At 42.6% G+C, this 27,860-nt stretch overlaps 1 protein-coding gene across 1 annotated transcript; it reads left to right on the top strand.

The window, feature by feature from the left end:
• Window positions 1-1,308: 1,308 nt before the first annotated feature.
• On the top strand, window positions 1,309-25,806 carry rnf220b (ring finger protein 220b). Its single transcript, XM_028404341.1, has 16 exons — window positions 1,309-1,406; window positions 2,498-3,115; window positions 18,211-18,337; window positions 19,088-19,130; window positions 19,225-19,317; window positions 19,518-19,560; window positions 19,837-19,926; window positions 21,555-21,598; window positions 21,940-22,021; window positions 22,368-22,464; window positions 22,819-22,878; window positions 22,964-23,022; window positions 23,132-23,216; window positions 24,019-24,127; window positions 25,506-25,580; window positions 25,673-25,806. Exons 2-16 carry the CDS (start codon window positions 2,524-2,526, stop codon window positions 25,742-25,744), a joined length of 1,671 nt encoding a protein of 556 aa, XP_028260142.1. The 5' UTR covers window positions 1,309-1,406; window positions 2,498-2,523; the 3' UTR covers window positions 25,745-25,806.
• Window positions 25,807-27,860: the final 2,054 nt, after the last annotated feature.

The raw sequence follows: 27,860 nt of genomic DNA on the forward strand, positions 1-27,860 counted from the left end.
GACAAGAGAGTCAATATTTATTTTTATATCCCAATTATCCGGCGTGTTTTCAGGCACAGTGAACCCACTGATCTCCAGCTCCTCGCAACCGTCTTCCCTGTATCTTCTTCTTGGCTATGGTATTCCCAATTCACTCATTTCCTATCTCAGGACTGTGTCTTGCTCTCTGATTACACACACTCTCTCTCACACTCACACACAAATGCATGCACACAGGCTCACAGCCAAATGGCTGTTCATTAAAGACAGGGACCTGAGGGGAAGCAATCGTCTGAGAGACGGAAATTGCGTGTCACATTAGATTAGCGGTGTAAAGCCTCTGGATTGGCTCCGGGGAATAAGGAATTATTTCAATTACATTATTTCAAAAAGTCTTTAAGCAATACCAATACCGATAAAAACAAATTAAGAGTGATTTGGGCTGATTTGTGGTGCTCTGAGCTGTGCTTTCTGACAATGTGCTGGAAATCACATATGAATAATGTAGATATTACGCCCTGTGTAATGTGTTGCACTTGAAAGCAGATTATCTGTGACAAATAATGCCATTGGTTTGCATTGTGTCTCATCAAAAGGGAATATTCCCAGGTGTCAATCACACAGGCTGGGAGGACTGTACAGGCTCAGTAAGCCGCAGAGAAGAAGATAACTCATTCACCTGCTACTCAGTGCAGGGACACCAACACATAAGCACACAAAGTGATGGCTCGAGTGTGAGAGCTTGGGATTCTGGTGGAAAGTTTAATTTTAAAAGTAAAGTATGTCCTTTAAAAACTATCCAGCGCTGCAGGACTGAAAGTTTTATCATTGCTGTGGTGGATAAAATGAACCATCATCAGAGTTTCTTTGAGAATCATTCAAATCTGGCACTGACTTTGTGCCAACAAGTTTTTTCTTTTGGCAAAAGTGAATTTTATGTTTGCCCTCTGACACTGTTTCACTGTACTCCACTAAGGGAATAAAAAAAAACACTGAATGTGTCCATCGCAAGCAGCGCGTCTCAGGGGGGTAGAGCGCAGTGGAGAGAGGGGGGAAGAGGCTACAGAGAAAGAGGGCAGGGTAAAGAGGGAGAAGAGGGGGGGACTGTCACACGGAGCGCACAGACCAACGCAGACAGACCGACCTGCAGCCAGTCCACTCACTGTGTGCCTTCATCCCGCCTAGAGACACAGCGACTGATACATATCTCCAAAGAAAAAAAAACTCTCAGCCAACTCGTTACACACTCGCAACATCTGGAGGAGGACCGGGGACGCCGACGCTGCCCGCAGCTGCACGCTTTTCTCTCTCTTTTCCTGCGTAACCGGGAGAAAGTGCCGCGTCCCTGAAATTAACCAGAAGTTGAAAGAGAAGCAGAGTGAGACAGTTGTCGGCGAAATAAATCTCTCTTTGAGTACTTCATCACGGTAAGTAGCTGACGCTTCCCGATAACACAAGTGATTACAGCTTCATTTGCTTTAATTGCTTTAATTGGTTATTTGATGCCATGTGTTCTGTGGGCTGAGGCTTTGTGTTGAGGGAACTTGTGCGCTCTCGGTTCGCGGTTCTGAAACATTTCAGATTTATTGATTCTTGAGGTTGAATTTTGTGTGCGCAGTAAAAAGCAATAATACTGTCAGTGTCATCACTTTGAACCTTTCTATTGCATTTTTTTCATTAGTGAGTTTTTGTTTAGTTTCTGTTTGAGTCTCTTATCCTCGCGTAAACTTTCATTTTGATCCGAAAGCAGAAACTGAAGGTAAAAAAGTGCGGATCAATGCGGACAAACCTTTCTCTCTAATTCAGACATTTCCATACGCAACACAAATCATTTTATTTATTCATTAAAGTGTAGTTTATGAAACAAGTAAAACCATAATTAGGAGCAGCAGTTTTTGGTTAAATTTTATCGTATTATTTGAGATTCTAATTTGTTAGGTTCCTGTGCTTGTTAATGAACAAAAATGCTGCTTATTCTACTATAAAAGACCCACCACATACTGAACCTAAATCAGCGCGTTTTACACTTTATAGATTCTCTCAAACAATCAATTAATACAGCAAAACCAAAAACAAAAAAAGAAAGTTCGGAATTGTCCTTTTTTTCCCTGCGAACGCTTTTTATGATTTTCCCTAATCTAATCGCTTAATACCTCACTATTAAATTTATCTTTTGCAGGCTACGTGTGTGTTTTATTGGCAATTTATTCCGTCGTAATTATTTACAGGCACAGTAGGCCTCCTCCAACCCCTTTCTGTTGAAATTAGTCCAAAACTGTAATTGTAAAAATGCCTCCAGAATTGCAAATGAGTGTGTTTCAGAAAATGAAGAGATGAAGATTTCGGTGTTTGGGGACCTGAAAGAGTTTCCCGTAAAAATATACACAATTGTTTTCACCCTAAATCAGACGTATTTCTTCATAACATGCAGTAATGATGTAAAGCAAATAGTTTTTATTTATATTCTTGTGCCCTTTATGCTCCACACACTCACTCTGTGTCCTCTCCGTCTCCTCAGATCCAATAAGAATCACTAGGAGGTGAATGGACCTCCACCGCCCCTTCAAGATGGACAGCCCCTCCTACCTGCCAGCTCCACTGGCCTCCCCAGCCCTGATGGTTCTAGCCTCCACTGCCGAGGCAGGCCGAGACGCCTCCGTCCCCTGCCAGGCACCCAGGCCCTTTGGTGTCCCCGCCTCCGTGGAGAAGGATCTCCACCTCCCCTTCCCTTCAGCCTCTTACACCTTAACCTCCATGTATCAGCGCCAAGGCCCCATGTCTGGCACCTTTCCACCCCGAGACTTTCCAGCCTCCCTGCTCCACCTGCACCATCAGTTCACCCCTCCAAACCTGGACTGCTCCACTCTGGGCATGCTCAACCACAGTGGTGTGGGTGCCTTCCGGCCCTTCTCCTCCCCGCAGGATGAGAGAGAGTCGGGGGGTTACCACTCAGCGTTCACCCCCGCCAAGAGGCTGAAAAGCTGCTTTCCTGAAGTGGAGGGGAAGGAGTTTGACTTTGGCTCCCTCGGAGGCTCCCTCAAAGCTGTGGAGGACTCAGGGAGGAAACTGTTCTCCATGTCTGGCCTGCTGTCTGATGGAGAGGCTTCATCGAGCCCGGAGGAGCGCAAAGAACACAGTGAGTACACACTCGACCCACAGAAACACACATCTGTAAGTAAACACGCACAGGTCTCCCTTCACACATCTGAAGCTCAGATGCAGTCACTCCTCTTACATCTTTGAGTCTAACTGGCACATCAAACACTTGGCTCACCCTAACATGACACGCCCAATGAGATTAACATATCCTCTACAGTTGCATCAACTAAAGGTGACAAATTGAAAGGAGCTTTTGTGAGCAAAGACACACACACATATATTTCTTTCCTCCCTATCGTCTAGTTGGGCAAAGTGTTTACAGCGGCTGCCTGTGGCTGCCTGTGACTGACTTTGACATGGATAAATTGAATAGTGTCACTTATTCAGCTTAGTGATCATTAGCCACATATGACCATTAGGCCTATTGGAAGTCAGACTTTTCTTGCAGGCTGAGGAACACAAATACATCGGAGCGTATGGAAGGTTGACATAGGAGGAGTGAGAGTTGGAACGAATGACACTCTGTCAGAGATAACGAGGTGGCAGAGATAGAGAGGAAGGGATGGAGGAGGATACAGAAAGAGAGAGAGAGGGAAAGAGAGAGAGTGAGAGAGAGACGCGACTATGCGCCTCAGCCTCAGCTTCCCAGCGACAACCCTCAGCTCAATATGGCCGCCCACACCAGCCGTCTGATTTGTTGACAAATGAGTGGGAGAGGTGTCAGTCAGTGCGGCGCTGAGGGAGAGACGCTCCTCATTACTCCTGGGGATAATTGCCCAACTACGCGGGGGCACAACACTCGCCATAGAGGGAGAGGGGAGGGTGTGAAGGGAACCGGAGTCAGGGAGGCAATGCTATGCATGATGGGAAATCAAACCCCCTCAGTGGCGGTCGCCAAGGGGAGCGCCTGACAGATGAAAGAGACCACAGAAAGACAGAGAGAGAGAGGAGAGAGAGATAGAGCACCCAAAGGCTCCGCAGATCAGAGGGGGACACCATCGAAAATAATGACAATGAGAAGGGGGGGGCAGAGATGGAGAGAGAGGCGAAGGCAGGAGGGAGAGAGACGCTGATACACGCTCTCATACATATCACCTAAAGGAAACTTTCATCCCACACATAAAGGGCGGGAGCAGGGACGAGTTGTCTCAAGAAAAGTTTGGATTGTGTGTGTCTTTTCTGCATATGTGTGTGTCTTTGTTGAAAGTTGCTGATTTTGTCGCTGGTTGGTGGCTGAGTGACAGGGCCAGGGAGGCGGAGTGGCAGGAAGGAATCTCAATATGGAATTTTAATAAGGACAGGAAAAGAAGAGATGCCAGCCAGCATGCTGGTGTGAGAGGTGTGTCTGTCTGACAATGTTTGCTCTGTGCACTCGTGCATGCGTGCTCACCTCCTGATTTTGGGAATCTCATTTGGGGAATGTTGACAGGGACAAAAGACGGGGTGGAAGAGAACATGGAGAGCATCTCTCCTCCAAAAAAAACGAGAAATGGATTCATGCACATTGGAAGCTGCTTTTCCAGCTTTATCCAATTAGATTGGAGCTCAGGCAAACTAAGAGCTTTAATGCAATTGAGCTCCCGGCACTTTTCTAAGTCTGACATACACTTGTTCCTCTTGACTGGGTAACAGACAGTCACTTCAGGACCAAAAGTCTTAAGTGTTAAGCTTGAAATCTTCTTTGGGTTTGAGAGTGTCTACTGCTCACATACTGCAGCAACAATAGCAATGCAATTTCTCATTCAACTACTAAAACTAGACCATAAAATCCTACTTTTAATCTTTAAAAGTTTTCTTCATTGGTGCCATTACAGCTTGTGTGGAGTTTCAGTGATCATGCCTTCCATGGTAGGAAGTGTGACCTTAAACAAAGCACTGCCCTGTGACTACACAACTCTCTTCGACTAAAAGGAAACACACCACCTTTTGTTTTCTAAGACTATGACAACATTTTTTAACTTTTTTAGAGATTGTGCTCCTTTCTCATGTCGACAGTCTCCAGGAGGATCTGTAGGTATTTTTGGTACATCTCAGGTGGGTGACCAGGTGCTGTAGTTCCTCTCACACCTCCTTGTCAGTCCAGACAACGAGCAGGTACAGAGCACCATTTCCCATCTGCCTCGTTTGTCGTCTCCTTCTGTCCATTTAGTGCCTTTCTCCTGTCGATTTCTTTCCCTCCCAGACGCGCTTCTGTTTTATCAGGGAAGGTCTGAGGATGCACGGTGTGCTCTGACAGCTGTTCAAACAGCCACGCTCGCTTTCAAAGGGCAGATGTCTTCACTGGAGCGAGTCATGCTTATTTTCCTCAGGGAGATGCTTTCCGCCGCAAGGCCTGAGCTGGAACTAAAATGGTCCTTTACCAGAAACTTGAGTTGGGTAACTGGAGGAGCAGAGTAGCAGAAAACACAGCATTTTGTGGGATGTGTATGCTTCTGCATCCAACAGTGGCGGCCAAGCTAAGTGAGAGCTGTGGTAACTGGAGCCAGATGTTTGGGTTAGGATGCACTGGACTTAAATGTCTAGCTTGTGGATGTGGCTGTCAGAAAACATTAAAAACACCTGAGACAAATTAGTTATTTAGTTTTTCCTAAAATCTTTTTTTCTTCTTTTCTCAACAAAATAAACATAAATATTTTAACATTGCTCACATCCTCATACACAAAAACAAATATTACATATTACAGCATTATAAACTTGAGGAAACTGTCCAACGGCTTCACAAAAGGAGTGAGCAGTGAGTAAAGGCTGTTTGTGTGTGTGTGTGTGACAAACTTACTGAATCTGGCTTCAAGACGGACAAAACTCTTCATCACAAATAACAAAGTCTGTGCCTTTCTCTGACTGGGATTTAAAAAGGCTATGAGAGATTGAAGTAACACACTCTGAGGATTCTCCAGCAGATGTGCTCAGTGTGTAAGTGTCCTCCATGGTCAGTTATTCACAGGCTGTTAGTGCACTTGTGCAGCTCAAACAAAATCAATATTACATAGATTGATCTTAGATTTGGCACACGGATTATCTCTGTTGTGAAGTTTGATGGGTTTGTTCCAGCTTACATGGGTTTGATGTGCACAGATGGGTGTGTGTGTGTTTTTTTGTTAGTTGTTTTAGTGCTGTTTTGTGATGTTATTTGTACTTTCACATCCCCTTTTCCTTCAGGCACATACCAGGCTGAGTGTGTGTGTGTGTGTGTGTGTGTGTGTACAGATTTGATAATAGGGAGGGCCTGTGCAGTGTGTTTTACGTGAAGCTGTCATTGACGGCCGCTTGTATTGAGTGAGGCTTCCTGTTGAAAGACAGTGTTTACATCCCTCGAGCAGACCACAGGAGATCAATAGCAACCACTCGATGCTCATGCATACACATATAGTATCCACTGCCTGCTATTATTCCCAGTGCGTATATACTCCTTATCAAGTGGGACGTGCATGTGTGCACTCCACGCACCTCACCTTAGGCTTTTTGCATAGTTGTTTATGTATCTTTTTTTGGCTATGATTTTGTATTTGTGTGATGTGTCATGACCAAAGTTTATTGAGAAAACTGAGGTAATGTGGCAATAAGATGGCAGAAACATGCACAACACAACGGGGAAATACTGGCAGACAGAAACAAAAATGGTGTTTTGGTATTTAAAAAAACAATTATGAGACATGTTTCATAGTCAAGATGTAAAATTAAACAAATACTGATGCTGCTGAAGTCTAAATCTGTGATGAAGCTAATGTGCCGACCACACTCACGGTCTTGTTCTTGATTCTAAGAAGTTGGGGAGGAAGCATTACAATATTAATGGTGGCTGTGTTTGATGTGTTGAGGACGCGGTGGTTGACTGTTTCCCCTCCTGTTGTGATGGTAGTTTGTTCTCCTAATGTTCTCCCAAGTAAAAGAGGCTTTCATCCTGGCAGGAGGGGAAAGTCTTCTCAGCTCTTTCCCTCCATCCTCATAAGGTCTGGAAAGGGGGGAATGCAGACGTTTTTTCTTCATGTTTTTACATTTACATGGTGACTGTGTGGTCCCATATGTGTTGGTGAAGTGCAGTGTTTCTATCTGCGGGTGTTTCCCCTCTCTTCAGGCCAGTGTATCTTCAAAAGTTGCAGGCTGTGGACCACACGGCTTGTCAGAGACAGACAGGATTTCTACAAGTCTGCCAGTAGGCTTTTTACAGTAGCAGAGGGAGCTGTGTGTGTGTGTATGTAGGGGGGGGGGGGGGGGGGGGGTCATCAGCACCTGTTAGGCGGTCAACAGAGTGTTCGGCAGAAACATGAGTCATAACACACATCTTGTAGTCGCTACATCTGCCTCCATCTCCCGCTGTGATCTGCCCACACGATCAGCAATGCTTCTGTGTGAAGAGAGAGAGAGAAAGGCTCAAGTATGCTGAAAGACAGAGGAAAGAGAGCGAGGGTTATAATGAGTGCAGGACCCAGGGGTGATTAAAACAACAGCCTTGTTTTAACAGAGGCCATCTTTCTAACTTCCCCTCTTTCTAGTCCCCCCCTTTCTAGTTTCCCTCTCTGCGCACCTGATCGACCTGCATCATAGCAGCCTCTGATCTCACATCAAAGACCTGGTGTGTGTGTCTGTGTGTGTATGTGTGTGTGTGCATAGGAAAGGCTTGGGGTAAAGGTGGTATTTTTCTCTGTAGATTGAATCCCATGTTTGTAAGAAGTTGCACACACACACACACACACACACAAGCACACACACAGAATTACATCCTTGGTTCTGTCCCTGGAGCCTAACAAATCAGTCAGGCAGATAGAGAGGGCAGGAAGGCCAAACTCTGGGGTTAAACACATGCTGCTGAGGAGCAGCGCAGCCAGCCAGCAAGACCACACCAATCCTACATGCTTGGATGGCAGCCAGGAACCTACACACACACACATTTGTGTATGTATATGTATAACGTACGGAATGTGTGTGTTGTATATGCATGTCTGCCAATGTGTCACACAAAGAGGTCTCATTACTGCATGTCAATTGTGCTTGTTGCAAGTCTCTCAGCTGTGGAGGAGCTTGACGAACGCTGATAGGCGTGATACTTTAACTTCCCAAATACATGACTGTCTGACATCACGCAGCGGCTTCGTAAGCAAGCAGCTGCTGTTGATGATTAAATGTGCCATTTTTGTGACATTTGGAGAGAGCTGCAAAGTCTCCACAGACACTCCACGGTTTATTCTATAGTGAGCGACAAAGTGAGAGTTTTAGGAATAATTTTAAAGCTTCACTGACGGCTGTAGAGTAGTTTGCATCTATAAAATGCAATGTTGTGCACTGAGGGCTGCATATGCACATGTGCTACAAGGGAACATTTGCAAGAAACTTTCTTTCGTTTCTTTTTTTTTTTGTGTGTTCACATGATAGCTGGAGGATGCACAGCTACATAAATGCTTCACCGGCACTGGGTCAATGCCATTTCTGTCATTTTTCAGTTCATTTCAGCATTCGAACTAAAACAGTGAGGAAGTTACCTTACACGGAGCTGTTGTAGTTTTTTAACCTGAATCCTCCATCCTTCATAGATGTCATCTCTCAGCTCCAACCTCGTTCTTTGTGCTAGTCAGATTGTAAACAATGATCTGCACACAAAACAGACACAGACGCAGCTGCTCCGAAACCTCAGCCGATGTTAAATCATCATTGTTCTTCAATGTGAGATTTTTTTAAAGGATGTACAAAGTTCACACAGACACTCATATAAATCAGTGGAGAAGTAGTGTTTTTATAGGCAGAAAGTGAAGTTGTATAACCATGTTATAGTCCAGACCCTTAGATTACTTACACATGCACATCCTAAAGACCCGCTTATTGATTGAGTCACTGCTTAACTGTTTGCCAAACTCCCATCCCTGCCTGTGCACCTCGGCCTTAAAGGTCAAAGTTTGTCGGGATTGACCCCTCACCCCGCTGTGTAGGGGTGTAAACACTCCCCCAATTCTCCTCAGAGAATAGCACTGAGTCTGAGCCATAAATCACAGCCCTGATAATTGGTAGGAAAACAGCAGTCCAGCAGTATATAACCTTTTACGTGTCGTCTCAACTCTTTATTATGGTGCTAATGAGTGGCCGTGGATCAGGGTTAGAGCCGCAAGCAAAGGAGGGGTGGAGTGGGGGTTCACCTCAGTAAAATACAGGCTACTGGCTACTTACATACGCACACAGAGGCAAAGACAGACACACACACAGCAATGCATAAACACAGGAATTCAGTGTGCACCTAACACACATACAACAGAGGGGCAGGCAGACGCTCAACTGCACACAGGAAGGCACTCATGCTGAAGGATATGCGCGTATGCAAACATTCCCTCACACACACACACACACAAACACACATGCATATGCAAACACACAGAGTGGCTGGCAGGCTCAGCAGTGTCCATTACAGGCTGCCATTAGTATGGAGATTGTCCTAATTGTTACTATAGACCACACAGGCAGCTCTCTGCAGGCCCACTGTGAGCCTGTGTGGCTGAGTGAGAGCGGGGACTCTTTACACATCCTATTGTCTCGGTCGTGACCCTATTAGTGCAATCACGAATCAATCACTAAATGATTATGGGATACATGCTGTGGATTGTTTCAATGCAAATGAAATTTAATGGTACTGTAGCTTTACTTTATATATAACAAATAACCATTAATTTTATTTTATAGTCAGTGAAGTCCTCAGTGAAGTCCTCAGTGGAGTTGCAGTTTTACCTGTTAGGAAATCCAAGTATTTTTGAAGCAGACTGTGCATTTATAAACAGTTGTAATTAGGTCTAAATTGTCAAAGTTCCGTTAAACACAGCACATTAATTGTGTGCTGTTTATTTATGAGGATATGTGACATGAAAATTATGATAGGCTTGAAAATACTGACGCCTGTGGCTTGTATTTATTTTAAGATATATGATATCTTCTGGATCACACAGGTCTATTTAAATACTAAATCTAAGAGTTAAATCACGACATAAAATGCAGAAAATCATATATAAGTTTGTAGATAGATAATAAATACATTTTTAATTAGAGTTGTAAAAATAATTGTAGTTAAAAAATATCTTCAGCAAAACACTAATATTGCTGCTAAAAACATGATGTATCAGTCTGTTCTTTGCTGTTATAACTGAAGTGCTTTGGTTATGTCTCTCACATTTTAGTGTAACATTCACGTCACATATCACACAAATCACTACACTTTTAACTTGCTTGGACTCCTGGCTTCTCTTTGTGGGCTGGTCCTGCAGACTGGAGAGGGTCCAGTCTCATTAGTTGCGACTGAAAGCTCATGATCAGTCAAGTAGAGGAGATTGAACTGCAAGCGGCGCCTGTGTGACCCCACTGAGCGAGAACACAGGAGAGAAGATCTATACCCGCTGGCTCTGCCACTGGCCCCTTTGTTCTTCTGTGTTTGCTGACAGGGGTTGTTGGAGGGGAGGGAGGGGGGGGTATCGATGGGGGCTCACACTGCACTGCGCTAAACGCTTCGTTTCGTGCTGGTGTGTGTAAATGATATATACAAGAGTGCGCACACACACTAAGAAGTGTGTTTTTTTAGATGCGTTTCAACCCAATCACACACACAAAAGAGGCACGGCTTTAAATGCGTACATATTCAGACACACAGTGACCTCAGGACTGTTGCTGAGGACTGTGCCACTTGTATTACAAGTTCAGTTTGTCTCATTAAAGCTGGAAGGAAATACCACACACAGCACAGAGATGTTACATCTTTTATAAGTAAACAGCAACTATAAACTAAGAGCATCTTTCTTTAAATGTTTCAGCACTAAAAGTCACATATAAATCTTCCTCCAAGATTTTTTTCTGTATTATAAAAACAATGTATTGAGTTACTATCTGCCATCAGTCGTTAAAATCCTCCTGATTTTTCTCTCACTTTGTGTCTGTGAGAAGATAAGCCACTCAATCATCTGTATCTTTCCACCATTTGAAGATAAAACCATCGTCATCTGCTGTAATTGTTTTGCTCATCCAGGCAGACACAATAACATCCTTTAGGAAGTGTGACTAACCCAAACACAGGTATATCACACAGCACCAGGTGCTCCTAGTCCTTCCATACCAGCAGCAGTCAACACAGTGTTTCTGACAGTATCAGATGTTATCTGGAGGAGAGGTTGGAAGGACGTGGCTTATCTGAAATGATGCCCAAACGAAGGCATTGCTGCAGTGCGCTGTCCAAAAATTTCAACAAGTACTTACTGGAGGCCCTGCGATGAAGGCCTGATGCGGGGCCTTTTCAGCCACACACACAGCATGTTAACTAAGAGAGCACAACAGTTTTCGTTTGAAGTGTGTTGCCAAGCTCTCTGGAGCGCCGTTCCCTAATGGCTGGGGTTTCCGCTGCTCACCTGCAGGTAGTGCATGAGGGACAGGTGTATGAAAGGAAAGCAGGTGTGTGTGTGTGTGTCAGCTGCAAGAATACAGTAATGATTAATTAAACAGAACACAACACATGGAAACCAGCATGAAATAATGATTTATCACTCAAATTTACCTAAACCTTTTGTCTTATTTCTTTAAAGTCACTCCTTCCATCTTCTTTTTTTTTACCTGCAGAATAATCTGGATTTTTGTTGCTGCCACTGCCATCTAGAAATCTGAAATTTCAGTGTCTGTTATGCACCTGATAGCAGCAATGTAGTGAAAAAAAGTGGTCACCTTGATATTATTTAGCTTATTTAGTTTAAGACTCTGTTGTGTCTGTTTAGGGCTTTTAGGAGCATAAGACATACTGTAAACAAAGCTATGATCTGTAATTTATGAACTTTCTTTAAGTACTGCATATGCAGGTTTTAGGCTTTAAAAGGACATTGGTTGCACCCCGTCATACATGAAAATCTGAATAATTACAGTAGATAATGACAACAACAAGCTTTTTCAGACTGTATTGCCATTGTCTCCTGCTGTAATTAAATCCCTCTGTGAGTTCCACACACACTGACAAAGTGTTGGTCCAGAAAAGTTGAGTACTTGCAAGCAATAGATCGATACCCCTCATTTTCTCCTTATTAACCACTAATTGGGAGACAGAGCGAGAGGAGAGAGTGAAAATGAGAGGAGGAAACGATGGAATAATAAGAGAGAGAGAGAGAGAGCAAGAGCATGAGTATTAATGTGTATTAATCAGTGGTCCGGGTAATAGTGATCTGTATTTTTGAAGCCAATCTAATTTGCCTCTAATGAGGAATTGTGATCTTTTAGCCTCTTGATGTCTCTTTGACACTCTCCCTGATTCTCATACAGCACACAACAGTGGTTAAGACAAACATACAGTAATTATGTCTCATAGATGTGGTCCTATACAGTCAAAATTCCCCTTTTTACCTCTAGGTTAAAAAAAAAAATCACACACCATGTTCACACACCTGATGTGTGTTAAGTGATGTTCAGGTCCTGTCAGTGCACTATAGAGCTGGATATCTGGATATTTCAGTCTGTCTTGTGAGTGCAGGTTGATGCCATCAGAATGAGTGGCAGTCCGCCGGTGAACAGCTTTATCGCTGTCCGCTGTCAGCAGCTTCTTGATCTAATGCCACTGCACTGACTCTGACAGACAGCAGTCAGCAAACAGATGTCAGTGATTTGTTGCCTAGAGGATGAGCTCAAGTTTTGGACTGAGGATCTTAAATACAGAGATTTGTAGCTGTCAATTTCTGAAGTCATTATTTTAGGTGTTTATAAGAAATGATTTTGAAAAATGATGTCTGTATGCTATTTAGACTATTTAATGTAAACACTAAAAAACAAACTGCAGTTCAACACAAAGGTAGGAGGGATGTGTCTCAATCAACTTGTGTTAGGAGGCAAAGAAGGGTTCTTAATGTAGTCCAGTTGGAAAAGAATTAAAATGTGAATAAGTGTTTAAATTCAGGTTTGACAACAGAACTTGTTTCACTGTCGAATAAAAAAACCCTGTATTTAAGACAGTAGGGTTTATTAAAAACAAAAAAACTTCAAAAAACGAAGTCTAATAATGCTGTTGAATGTCAAGAAGGGTCGATGAAGGAGGCAGACTATATACTATATATTTTAATATGTGACTTTAAACATCAACCCAACCATTGCCTAATTGTAACCATCTTTGTGTCATATAATTAAAGGCTCTGAATGCAAGAATCACAAAAATCTAAACTGTTAATTAATGACTCATGTGGCTGTTTAGTGGACTGCAGTCAGCAACCTGTTGCTCGTTAGCCTGACAACCGAGCCAACCGCTGCATGCACAGTGAGGACTTTCTCTGTAAGCTAGCTGTAACTTTGCTATGCTGAATGGATCTATAACATTTTTTTTTAGATGAAGTGGATGCCAAGACATATGCCTACTAACAATAGCTATTGTTGCTTACTGAGTCAGTGCACCCAGGAGCATGCACAGCATTTCACTTTAAGCCGGCCCTTTACACAGTAATATAAGCTTGCATATGAACCTTAAATGGGCCCTTTAAAACTAAAGTCTATATTGCAGGAAAAAAAGCAAGGTGACATTTTGGTACCTCCTGTCACCAGAAATAATGTAGTTTAATGCTAAATGTTTAAAATCAAAACTCATTAAACACATATGCAGATATTCTACTGTGAGGTGACTTGTAAGTAGCCTCATATGGCTGCAAATGTCCAAGGGCAGTCCTGACTTCCACTCCCTCTCTCTAATCTAGCAGTCACTATGAAAGATCATTGAGCCATGCATCTCAATGAGGGGCAGATTGATTGGTTGGATCGGAGCAGAGGCAGGGTTCGATCTTTGCCCTCAGGTCCTGAGAAGGAAAATATGGTCACGGGGACACTGTCACACAGCCACCCAGTCCACTCTCCATCAATGAGATGATTGGGCACACACATGCTGAGCCACGCCCGCACCCAGTGGAACATTTGGAGTGACTAATGGAGACAATGAGAGAGAGACAGAATGGGAGGCAGAGGGAAAGGAATTCAGAGCTTGTGTGCTGATTGACCTGTGGTCAGAGAGGATATGTCCATTGATCTGTAGGGCAGAAGAAAAGGGCTTTGGCCTGAGGTGCTTCAGAATGAGTCTATTTGGGGTTTAGGATTCCTGTCCATTCCCACCAGGAGCTTTTTCATCATCTGACTCCCCAGGACTTACAGCTGCTGTCTCCTATTGTCCACGTAATGCACAGAGCACTACAAAGGCCAAAGGCCAATCAATGTTCTACAAGAGGTTGATACAGATCTTATTAGTCAATGAATGATCATTAGTGGTCTAACGAGGCATTGATTTGTGCAGGGGCCAAAGGTTGCAGTGATTGTGGTGAGTGTGTTTAATACATTAAACACAATTGATTGGAAACTAGGAGGGATATTTTGAAGGATGCTGGAATTAGATTGGACAGTGAGAGATTTGAGGTCAAGCCAGGAGAGGAAGTGTGCCTTCATCGGCAGTTGAATGTGGTTAGGATTGAACATGGAGTCCGGCAGCATATTTGTCTTTCATGTATTACCAGTGTAGCAATTCTGCAATTAATAAAAAGCAGATATCTAGAAGTACTAAGTCAAAGGCAACTGGACTTGCTGTTTCAAAGGCTGGAGCAGCAGCCTAACCCTTTGAAAGCTGAGGAAATGACTCTGCTCATAGCAGATGTGTTACTACAGGGCCTATTATGTTGCTCATTAAATACCCAACCTCTCAATAGGCCATTATTTCCCCAATAAAAAACAAACGGCGGCGTGCATACTTTCCCTTCTCCCCCCTCTGCTTCAGAGGATAGCTCTACCTCACAGACGGTGAAAAACCCTGACTAATATCCTGCATGTGATGCTTTTAAATAGGAAGCAGGCCGCAGGACAGGGTGGGGTACAGGTGTGGCAGGAGCCAATGGCTTTTATAGTCCTCCGTCTCCTCTGAAAGTGTGCCAAGGACCTGCCTACACAACCCACCGCTGCAGTGTTAGCCGCCAAGCGTTAACTTCACTCCCCCCCAACCAATCTCTACATGCCTACTGCTTATATAGAGTCCATGCTTGTTATGGCTTTATAGAGGGATTTCTGATGTGCTTAGAGAATTGTTTGATGATTGGGATAATGATGCCATTTGGAGTGAGTTGTCTCAGCACTTTATCGCCAACGAACACACAGAAAAACAGACCCAGGCCATGCAAAAAAGAAAAAAAGTATGAAAAAAAGCTCCACATCCTCCCCTGGATGCTCGCCCCTGCCATTCAAAGCCGTCCTGTCCTGCTCACGTCAATCAGAATTACACCACGTCTACAGGTTTGTCACCAGGGGGACGTTCGTCACCATGTCTCCCCCTGCAGAACAGCCTTTTCATGCCCCAGCATAATGTCAGCGGGTGACATCCAGGCCTGATGTGATGTGGCATTCACTAAAGGTCACGTTAGGCATCTCCGCTCCATCTGCATCAGCAGAACTGGCAGCCGTCATATGGGCGCTGGCATCGGCCATTACCCGGGCCCCTCAGGGGGACTCAATGCTTTGAGGATTTGTCAGCAGGATTCTGATCTCTCTGTCTGGAGCCCAAGACAGGCAAAGAAACTGTAAAGGAGAAGAAGGTGGACGACAAAGTGGGTGTGTGTGTGTGTTTGTGTGTGTTTGGTTTCAAAAGATAAACTATGATATCTCATGATGCTCTTGATAATTTGATAAGTTATATTTCCTAAGGGGGATATTTGCTTTAAAGCCAGACAGACATTATGTTCTGGCATGTTTGTGCTACACCCCTTCCTGACCAACAAAACACTCAAATAAGGGATCACAAACCGGAGCTTAAAATGAATTTGTGCTGCTGTGATACATACATTTAGTTAACCAGATCCAGACAGCACGAGAAGCGTCCTCCCATGTGGGCACTGTCCACACACTGTAAAGTGAGAAAATGGCAGCTTGACAAAGGCTAGACAGTCAGGAAAGGAGGTCCTGAACTGGCGAGACACAAAGTCAGAAAGGGAAACAATCAGAGACAGTGAATCCATTAGGAGATGGGCCAGTCAAAAAAAAAAAAAATCAGCAGAGCCCAGTGAGAGAGGGCCAATCCATCCGAGCCAGTTGCCGTAGTGAGGGAACAGTTAACAAGCCCCACAGGCAGGTTTTACAGCCCCTGTTGTGTGTCTTAGACCCCCCAGGCTGAAGAGGGGCTGAGGCTGACTGATACTGACAGGGTTTATGTGGGCTGGGGTGGAGGGCAGTGGGGGGATGGAGACGTGTAAAAAGGTGCTCATGAACCAACAACTGTCACTTACGAGAGCGCCGCACAAGCATCGAGCTGCAAAAACACACACACACTCACTCATCTATACATCCAAACATGCTTGCTCCCACACCATTAAATCTGATGTCTGTGTGGAGCAGAGGTGAAGGATGGGGAGGAGGAGGGGGGCTTATCCAAAAAGTGGACCAATAAAACACCTGAAAATCAAATCCCATTGCTCTTATCGCGGCGCCATTCAGAGACGTTATCTGTGCAGGTAATGTGGTTATAAATTCAATTTCAGCCCACAGATTTCATTGTTTACTGATGCCTGCATGTTCCAGGCGGCAGAGCGCAGAAAGCTCGGGAACGCTCAATGCGTGTCGGGAAAAGTCATTTAGGCTTCTGCGAGGGGATGCAAAAAAGGCAAGGGGGTCGGTGAGGGGAGGGTGAAACCAGAAGAGCTGTCACTCTCCCAAGGACACCTGACTCTGCTTTCTATTTCCACCCCATGTTTTATTTAGAGGCCATTTTGTCCTATTTGGTTCCTCATTATGGGGCCTCATAGCTCAACTGATGTCAGGGGACGGCCCTCGCGGAAAGACGAGCCTGTCATGTCTCTGGTCATTTGCAGCCAGGGCAAAGTCCAGTGTTTGGATAATAGGGTCCTAAAGGAAGTTCAGAACACTACAGAGGCTGAGAAACGGACAAACTTACTAACTTGTTTGTAACAGTAAGAAGAGTTCAATTATAATTGCCAGAAGATGCCATTTTTTTTTCTCCTTGACTGTGCGAAGATAGGAAATTAGGTGCATCTTGCCTACTAGCTCTCTCTGTGATTGATGGCTTTCAGGAGTAAATCACCTCATCTACTAGGTAAAATCTTGATATAGTAGAGCTCCTCAGGCTCCCAGCTGGCTGTTTATGGCAGTAATCCATCAGTGGGGCCCAATGGGCCGAGTGGCCCTCCTGGGTAATGTTCCTATTGACAGCCTATGATGTCAACACGGTGACAGCAGGGGGCCATTGCAGTGTGTTTGTGTGTGTGCAACCTTATTTTACTCTCACTGCCTGTGTGTCAATGGTACAGAGAGGTCTACTGAACACACACAAACACGCAAAAGGCTGCGCAAAAGGCTGTATGCTAAACATTTGTGTTAACTAACAGCAGTGTTGTGGTTTTATTTCAGTATAATATTTACATTTAATTTTCCTTCTGTTCTAAATATAAGACATTTTACTGCACTACAATAAGTCACTAGTTGCTCGGTAAATTAGGATTTAAACATGCAGCTGGAATTTAAAAATGATCAATAATAAAAGCACCCACCTTTAAAATTTAATATTAATATTGATACATTTTGGCATAAAACAGCTTTATTTTTAACACGTTTTATTGTTGAAATATCTAAATATTAGACAGAAATCTATTGATAAATGTAATATTCTAAGCATTTTGAGCACAAAGATATGTGTGTAATTATTTTTTGTGTCTATTTACTGTATGTCCATTTTACTTTATGATTTATCGTTATTTATTTAAGCGTCCTTTGTATTACATCCTGCCCCCTCTTGTGTTATTGCTTTGTATTCTGAGGTTTTTGTGTGTTACTTCAAACCACATAGTGTCATTATGGACGGCTTAGCCCTGTCTTTAATAAGGTAATGTGTCATTTAATGCTGTAAACTACATAAAAAGCTTCAGATGCTCAGCCAAGAAAACAAACACACAAGTGTATACCATTTGTTCACAATTCCACGATGTATAGAATATGTAACTTCAAACCTCATTGCCCACATCTAACAAAACAAAAAATGTAATAGTCACTCACTCCTGCATGAGTGACTTAAAAAGGTTTTTGTTCAGTTAAACTTCACTAGTTACATGAAAGAGAGTAATTTTACCTTTTACTGTCTGTCTGTCTGTCTGTCTGTGTGTCTGTCTGTCTGTCCAGGCAAAGTGAAGGCTCTGTATGACGCTCAGGCCCCGGTGTGTCCAGTCTGTCAGGCCATCCTGCGACCAGGAGAGCTGCAAGACCACATGGAGCAGGAGTTAACCAAACTCACCCAGCTACAGATCAGGTATTACTTTAATTTCACTGTAAGGCCTGTTGTCCTCTCTTCTCTTTATTTTCATCAAACACTCCAATAAAGCTTCATCAATGACCTGATTGGATTATTGAGGATGACGTGCATCTCCTCAGTCCCTTTTGTTATTGTCCTCTGTCCATTTATCATTTCCGCTTAGCTTCCAGGTGTTAATTAATGTTGACAGATTTTCTATCTAGAGGGAGTTTCCTCAGGTGGTATCTCCAGTCTTCTCTGTCACCTGTGTGCTGTTTACAAGCTGCCTCATTGTTCCCTACATATTTCATATTACACCCTGCGGCCTCCAGACGACAACTCATACAGCGGGAGGATAATGTCCTGCTAATGGCTGCTTTGAGCCTCACACACACACAGAGAGAGAGAGAGAGAGAGAGACATTACCTGCTGCTTACACCAGAACCAGAAGAATGATTCCTCCAATAAAGACATTACACTCCAAATCTGCTTAACGATCGCTCCGTGGACAGTAATGGTTTCAAATTGAACTTGGCCCACGGGGACATTGTGTGTGTGTGTGTGTGTGCACGTGTGTGCGTGTGTGTTTGACGAGATGTAGAGTGAGAAAGAGTAAAACGAGGTTACACATAGGTATAAATTCAGACCAGATAAAAGCACGCTTTACTCACCCGATGACATTTAAGAGACAATATTGTAGGAAGATTGTGCAGTTGATTTATGCACACGTGTGCAAGCTGGTTTTATTTTGCTAATTTCTCCTTGCAGTGTCACTCCAGTGCAGCACGACCACCTCATCAGGACGCCAAAGGTAAATATAGCTGTGATATCTTCAACACATTATATAAAACAGTTACTGTCACCCTGCATTTGAACACACGTTGACTGATTTCTTCTTTGTTTAGTCTCTGTCGCTCTCTCTGCACATCAAGCGTGAAGGAGGTTCTCCCAGCTCACCCCCACGGCCAGCCGAGGAAGCCCACTCTGACAGATACCAGGTACGAAAAAGTGTGTGTGTGTGTGCATTAACGGTAGGCTGCTGATAAAATCCACACTGACCTATTAACAGACATATTTTTACTATTTTTGTGAGGTACCAGGTACCAAAAACCACAGCACAAGAACATCATAAACCTTGTAAAAATTTAAAGAAGAAAACTTTAAAGTCTCTATGATGCTTTCTTTTTTTTCTTTGCAGACATTTCTCCGTGTGCGTGCCAACAGACACACTCGACTAAATGGTAGGTGCTGCACACTTGAGTAAACATTGTGTTTCATTGCTGCTGAGTCAGTTTAGGAGAAAGTTCAGTCCAGTATTAGACTCTGTCAGCGTTCAAGCTTTCTCTGTTCATGCACCCGGTTACATGTGTGTGTTTCACCCACGCCCCTCCCCTCACCCTCAGTCATTCAGATATCACCCCCGTTTTTCCCACACCATTCTCCGCCGGCCGGCCTAGCGCCCACACGAGCAGAGGAGCTATTAACCTTTCAACTTTGACCTCTTGATATGTTAACAGTCGATGACCTCTGCTGGTGCAGGTGCTACGTCAAATCTGCCCCATTACGCCCCCACAGCGCAGGAGCCCACCTAGACTGCACACAAGCTGGTAAGAAACATGAAGAAGCACCTTTTATTTTCTTCTTACCCCAATCTCAGGTTCAGCTGAACTGATGGAGCTTTTTAATTTACACCCAGCTTAATCACAAGTTTCCTTTTATTCATTGTATTTAATTTGACTCTCAGACACTAACATGTAATCTTTGGTTTTTTAAAACATTTTTCTGCATGCATAAAAGCATGCTTGCTGCTTCAGTTTCTCATGAATGATGATTTGCTCATTTAAAATGGAACATGTTAACATCTGAACAATCCAAAACCTAATGTCTTAATTCTGCCCTATAACTGATTCATAAACTGTTAATTAAGTCTTATGAAGTTATAAAGCAACACAAACAATGTGGCGTGTATATTCAGCAGAGAATAAGTAAAACCTGACAGTGTCTCTGCACTGATACTGACATGCAGACCTCCACATGACACCACACACTTCTGGCCACTGTTATTATTTCCACTAAGCTCTCAGCTAACTCTTCAAACTGCCAGTGCTGTCGAGGTCTGTTAGCCTTTACTGGGCCTTATAACAGGACAGCATAATGAGCTTCTAAATGCACGTCAGACAGAAGAGTGGAGGAAGAGGAGCAGGAGGAGGGGGGTGCTCTTGTGTTGATTAATCAACCTCTCCCTCTTTCTCTCTCCTCTCTGTTTGATGAGCTCTTCCTCATCTATGACCGACTCTTTAACCCTCATTATGTTCGCTGGGATGGTGGTGCTCAGGTCATGGTCTGTGTGTGTCGCCCCTCCTCCTCAGGGTGCACTGTCATCCAACAGGAATTAGAAGGCCCTAAAACTTAATGTCCCCTCATGCAATCTGCAGTCAGTCAGGTCAGAGGGAGGAGAGGAGGTACAGTTGGTGTTCTGCAGTGTTAACTTTTATATTTTCAGAGAAGGAAGTGGGAAAGGATGCAGAGATGACTGGATGAGGAGAGGAGCAGCAGCTGCTCACATCTGTCTCATCTTTGCTCTTTAGAGTGTGTATATGTAGTTTAGCTTGTACTTTTCACAAAGTTAAATCAAACAGGAGAAGTTGGGATTTTTAATGTTGCATCATTAGTTTCCAAACTTGTTTTTTTCATTTGACGGGCCTCCACAGCCCAGTGAACCTGACTGTCCCTCCACAAACACTCATCACAGCCTCCATGAGTTCACTTAAGCTGTGTTATTTAAGAGTATTTCCATTTTTCTACTGCATCACACTTCCATCCCACAACATTTGATGATTTAGTCACTATGTGTAAAACATAATAAAGATTGATAAAAGATATATTATTAGTCAGGGGAAATAGAGCTGTATTAAATCCCAGGTAAAATGTATGTATTAGGCCACCAAAGAAATCTAAAGTAATAAAACTTTCTGAACTACATAATTAGTACTTTCACTTTTGGTATTTTATTAGTAATTTTATGATTATTATTATTAGTATTTTTAAGATAACTCATTTATCTATCACACATGTACTCAATAAGAAGAAAATGAAAATGTACTTACAAATAAATTGGTGTATATTTGATCATGGAAATAATAATAATAATAATAATAATAATAATAATAATAATAATAATAATAATAATAATAATAATAATAATAATAATAATAATAATGTCTTCTGTTTCTAGTCAGGATTGGGAAACTGAAGAGGAGGAAGCCAGAAGAAGGACAGGTATGCTGTGTTTGTTTGTTTTGTTTTTGCATGAAGACAGATGAAAGTATTTGTTTCTCTGACATTTTTATTGTAATTGGATACAAATGACATGTAGCATGCTGACCTCATGTTGACAGAATGTCGGTGGTCCAAACTCTGAGACACTGTTGACTGGCTTTGTTCACGTAGCATTAGGATCACTGTCAGCTCGCTGTGTATCCATGTGAAAACACTGCCAGCGTTGGTTCACAGCTATGAAAACACAGGAGCAGATATGTTGCTTGAGGCTGTGAGAGGCATACAGGCATATTCATCCAGCTGATGAGGTTTCCGTGTGTGTGTGTGCGTGTGTGTTTTAGGAGGGTTCAGTGGACTTGGCGCCATTGGAGGATGAGTGGAATGAGAGGAGAAGGATACCGATGACGTCCATAGGGTTTAAAGGTGAGCATAAATCGGTGTGTGTTCGTGTGTGTGTGCCATGGAGGTACCCATGTGTATGATGTTGTTCAGTGGAGGGTGAATATTGTGACTGAGTGGCAGTTGAAAAACCACTGAACTTTTCAGTCCAGATTACAGCAGAGCAGGATGCCTTGAAGGTTAGATTAAAAGTGGAGGGTTCCCTTACCCGAGGAGGAAGCTGTGACCTGCTAACTTGTTACACGCTGACTGACAGGAACAAGCAGGCGGCTGGAAAGATGGCTAACTTAACATTTCATCTTACAAAAAACAAACACACCTTTTAATGTTTAGTTAAAAACTGGTTTTCATATAAAGTGTGTCCCTTCAGGTGCAGTGTTGGTGAGCACGACCTCTAAGGAGTGTCGAGACAGTGATGCAGACCTGGATGTAGATGGAGATGACACTCTGGAGTACGGAAGAGCGCAGTATCCTTACAATGAACGCTATGTTTGAGTGTCTCTACACATCTCATAGTATATCTACTACTACTGAAAAAACATTTAAAAACACTTCTGTTTGTGGTCTCTCTGTGCTGACGGGCAGCCCTCCTACCTGTTTGTACAAAAACAACTCAGACAATAAAGTGTGATGATTCAAGTAACACTTTTATACAATTAATTTTAGAATAATTATGTTTTTGAATGTCAATTAAAAGATGGTTGAACTTAGAATAGAACTTATTCTTCTTAACTTAGAATTTAAAGACTAATGAAAAAATTTGTTTCAATAATTTGTTGGACGTGTTCAAAGTTTGGCATTGTCCTGAGTTCAGTTCACAGATACACAGAGACTGATGTCATTCCCTGCTCAGGTGAAAGCTCCAAGGAGGCAGCATCCAAGTATGTATCCCAGCTAAAGACATCCATTCTATTTATGTCATAAAATGTGTCTTTTAATTCAGGTTTTAAATGTTTCATTTTTCAGCAGCAGCATGTTGCCTGATTCCAGAGGAAACCATGATTTCCCCAAATGGTCAAATGATGGTGGGTTAATTCAGAATGAATGATTTAATCAAATAAAGGCATTTGGTGTTGTGTTTATTCACATAATTCTTCGTCATCTTTTCTTCGTGTCTTTTTTTTTTTAATTTAGGGAGTCCATCCACAAGCTGTGGAGAGAAACAGGAAGGCAGCACAGCCGGTCTCCACCAAACCTGCAAAAACACTGAAATCGAGACGTATGTGTTTGTGTCACATCATGTAGCATCGCATGACTTCCTGCTGTAGATAAATGACACTTCAGGCTGTGATTAAAATAAAAAAACATGTACAATTAACCAATGATTGTTTTTCTTTAAATACTGCTTTAAATTAATGATATTCAAACAAATTACAAATTACAACAAATGATTTACTTTTTCCTGAACATAGTGTTTTTATTTACTTTCATAATTTATTGTGCATAATATCAAAATTGTTCATTGATATTTTAAGTTTTTTAAGTATTTTAAGTTAAAACAAAAACATCAGTCTATAAAATATTTTTTAAAGAGAGCTGTAGATGAAAATATGTGAATCTGAGCTGAGTATCATCCATCTGTGAAGCATGTTTTGTTCATCTCTCCCTCAGTGTGTCAGACTACCTGCCCCTGATATACAATACATGTGATGATGTCATCAATCAGGGTCACAGCAGGTGACACAGCCATGAACACACGTTTCATCACACTTAACGCATCGCATCCCGTCCGCCTCTGTACAGTGTGTTTGCACGTACAGTCCATCCTGTAATTGTGTATATGTCTGTGTGTATGTCTATTTGTGTGAGGACCCTGACACCTCAGAACCCCCTCTGCCTATGATAAATGAGACAGCGAATGCAGGCAATGTGATTGCTGCTAAATTTCATGCTCAGTGTCCATGTTGGCCAGCGAATAATTTAATCTGTCTTCGATTTATAAATGACTCTCCAGTGTCTGCCTAACTCACACACCCTCCCTCTCGCCTATGCTTACCCTGTGTGTGTGTGTGTGTGTGCAGGCTCTCTGAGGATCCCACGCCAACAACACTGGACGCACTTAAAGCTCGGATACGAGATTTGGAGAAACAGCTGTCTAAAGGAGACAGATTTAAATGCCTCATCTGCATGGTGAGTATGAAGGCAAATTAAATCAACAGAGCAGAGGCACAGACAACAGAGAGATAACAGCGAAGTAATGCAGAAACTGATATTACTGTAGGGACCAGTGTTTGGGCCAATAAATCAATATTATTAGTCAGGGTCTTTCAGTGGAATATAAATATGTCTTTATATATTCAGCTTCATAAAACTCTTTCATAATAAATAAAATGTTTAACATGTATGCCTTCCTTTGTGCATACATACTGAATTGATTAAAACATCTTCTATTCAGAAATACATTTTTGGGCAAAATGACAAAATATGATGCAGGGTGTCATCTGTTTCTATTTTTTATTCCATGTAAATTAATAAAAGAAATAAGTGATTTGAATGTTCAACTTAAAGTATGCCTCTTATCTCTGGGGTTAGCTGTGAGTGATGGTGTAGATGGTCAGGTAGGAGCACACTAATGACTCTGTGAGTTCACTTAGAAAGTCACACAGTCAAATTTCAGCAATCTACTTTGCACCTAAATGTTTTTGTAAGTTGAACTTAAAAACTGACAAAAACTGTGGGGAAGGAAGCAAATAATGAACAACACACAGACAGACTAGCAAAGCCGCAGCAGAAGGGCTTCTGATTAATACGTTTGTGACCTAAGCCAAACAAGTCAAACCCTACAAAACCTGACACCTACATTTATTTTCAGCACAGTCCCCTCCCACATTTATGCACCTCACTCTAATTAGACTATGCAGACCTCTTCTTTGTAACCTGTAGTAATCATCACTGTCAACATGAGGACCACTGAGCGTTGGCTTCATTTTGTGGAAGGGTTAGTGGTGTGAAAGTGATAATTCAGGTGAACAGGGCACATGTTGGACTGGTGGTTTAAATCCACCTTAACGCAGAGACGTCTAACTAAACCAAAACTAATACGGCACAAAATGACTGAATACTTTCTGCACTCAAAGAGCCGTGCATGTAATGAGAGCTGCATCACACACCTCCTTGTACCTGCTGCAAATCCCTGCTTCTGTCAAAAAAGTAAAAAGTCCTACATTCCAGTTATAAATGTGTTATCAACAAACATACTTAAAGTATAACATTTAGAGCTAAGTTTTATTTACTGTATATACTGTCAGGTGACTAAATTTACTGTATAAATTGTAACAGTAGAAGTTGTCAGATAATGTAGTAAAGAGCACAATGCTTCCCTCTGAAATGCTGTGGACTTAAAGGAGAAAGTAACTAAACATTATGTCCAGTGTATTACACTGATAAAGTGGGACAGAGCAGTGCACTTGAATTAAAAGGTGTCTCTCTCAGCTCTGATTATAGTTTCACATGGGCCATCTAGTGGCAGCTGCCTGAACTACAAGTGTTTCTGTTTGTGTGTCTGCAGGATACATACACAACACCACTCACCTCCATCCAGTGCTGGCATGTCCACTGTGAGGAGTGCTGGCTTCGGACGCTGGTAAAATCCCCTGACTCCTGTTTCTGTGTTACATGGAGACGAACACATGAACTTGTCTGATGGAGTTTATGTGTGTTTTTTTTTATTTTCAGGGAGCGAAGAAGCTGTGTCCTCAGTGCAACACCATCACCTCACCTGGAGACCTGAGGCGGGTTTACCTGTGAATCACACTACGAGTGGAGGGGTTTCCTCTGTTTTAGCCAATCAGAGGTGGTCCTGTGGGCAGCTGGCCTGCCGTACATTCCCACCTTCCTCTCTCTCTCTCTCTCTCTCTCTCTCTCTCTCTCTCCTCCTCCTCTTCCTCACACCTCACCTGTTTGTCCCTGTACTCCTAACACCCACTAACCCTTTGACGATTTGTGCGACCTCTGACCTGTACAGGATCCACGTTTCTGCTGCAGCATCTGAAGAAACCTGAGAGCTCAGGCACTGAAACACAAGCCGCTTTGGAACAATATTTATCAGTTTTATAATCCTTTTGTCTGTTTTACGGGAATAAAATAGTTGAACTAAACTGAATTGCAAAGCACATGTACATAGTTGTGTGTGCGTGTGTATGTTTGGAGTGATGTGTGTGTGTATATGATGTTGCCTAGCAGCTGTATTTACTGTACAGAGTTTGTCTTTGCTTAGATCATTTATTATTTCTTAGGTTGGAAACACTTTACAATAATCCCATAACACTCACTTTGTCTCTTTGTCATTGATGTATTTCTTTGTAAAGCACCATTAAATCTAATTTTATCAACCTTACTACAATAAAAACGTGTGTCCAAAGGTTGTTGTTGTTGAACAAAATCTTTTGAGCATCTACCTGTAGGCATGAATGGAAGGTGGGTTGCTGGTTGTTATGATGACTCTCTGTGGCACATTAAGAAGTGGGTCGGCGTGGGATTAGCCAGGCAGAGCCCATCGCATCTAATCTGCAGTAGAAGGATGCTAAACCCTGCTATTCTGGGCCTTTACTGTGAGGCCACTCAGGTCCTGCATACTTAAAGGTACAACGGCAGGACAGGCAAACTGGTGTGCCCTTGAGCAAGGCTTTAAACGTCTCAACTAAGGCTGCACACAGGCCCAAATATCAGGCTGTGACCATCCAGCTTCCTCTTCTAAATCAAAGTGGTTCCAGAGTCCAGGTCAAACCGATATACTTCCAGGCTAGTTTACAAACACACATAACATTCTCCATGAGATCAATTTGTGACCGTTTCGTCATGAAAATAATTGTTTTGTCAAAACAAGCAAGGAGGCTGGAGGAGGATGTGTGATTGGTCAGTGAGCTGATGGGAGGTGTCACACTGCACACACACACACACACACACAGTGCAGAGTGCATTAGAGTGCCTGACTTAGGAATCAGTTGTTACTGAACACCTTTGCAGCATAGACAACAGGTGCTGAGAGAGAAGGTAAGGTAGAATTTACTCTGCAAACATTTAATAAAACCTACTTTATTGTGAGCAGCTCTTTGTTGTATAAGATTTATTTTAATGTCTGGAACTGAGATATTTCTCTAACCTGGATGTTTTAGTGACTTTATCTTGAGGAAACTGATTAATCATAACAATGTTAGTTGTCTTCGATAAAATATGTAAAATACTCTGCTACAAGTAAAATTGATCATTTAATTTGTTTCAGCTCACACTATGCTGTTATATTGCTCACATGGAAAAGAATCAAATTAAAAAATCTTAAATGGACCCTAACTACTGTTATGTATATTACATAAATGAATTGTTGCAGGGCAGTCAGTGTATAGGAAAGTAAGAGGCACAGCAGTTCCATCAGAAATCTGTAAATAAAATTATCTAAAAGTTGAATATGGAATGTTGCTTCAGGCTCCTGTGTTATTTCTTTAAATATTTTAAATGCATTGAGTTACTCCGGGCTCATGTCCCTCCTCCCTGCAGCGCAGCAGGTAAACGGGTCACCTGTTCTGAAACTTGTGTGTCTCCTGGCCCACATCCAATTAATCCTGCTGAGTGACCCATTGTGACTTCATTAACAGGCATTCTTAACATTAACCTCCAGGCCTCTGGCTGTCTAACGAGTCAGCAGTTGAGACATGGATGCATTGTAATTGTTTAATTAACATAGAAAAATCTACAGTGTCAATTAATTAACAGGGGAGATGAATATGAGAGCAGAGGCCTGCTTTTAACCCCATGTGTGTGTGTTGAGATGATGTGTGGTGGTCAAGAGAAGTCTGGATGATTTCACTGAAACAGCTTCACTCAGTGGGAACACTAACCCTGCATTTCCCCTGTCTGTGTCAGAGCC

The sequence above is a fragment of the Parambassis ranga genome, chromosome 4, assembly GCF_900634625.1.
Source record: "Parambassis ranga chromosome 4, fParRan2.1, whole genome shotgun sequence".
NCBI classification, from domain to species: domain Eukaryota; kingdom Metazoa; phylum Chordata; class Actinopteri; family Ambassidae; genus Parambassis; species Parambassis ranga.

Coding starts and splice junctions, on each gene's coding strand:
- rnf220b (XM_028404341.1), top strand. CDS start 2,524: ATGGACCTCCACCGCCCCTTCAAGATGGACAGCCCCTCCTACCTGCCA. Junction 3,116..18,210: donor GGAGGAGCGCAAAGAACACA/GTGAGTACACAC, acceptor CTGTCTGTCCAG/GCAAAGTGAAGGCTCTGTAT. Junction 25,581..25,672: donor AGTGCTGGCTTCGGACGCTG/GTAAAATCCCCT, acceptor TTTTATTTTCAG/GGAGCGAAGAAGCTGTGTCC.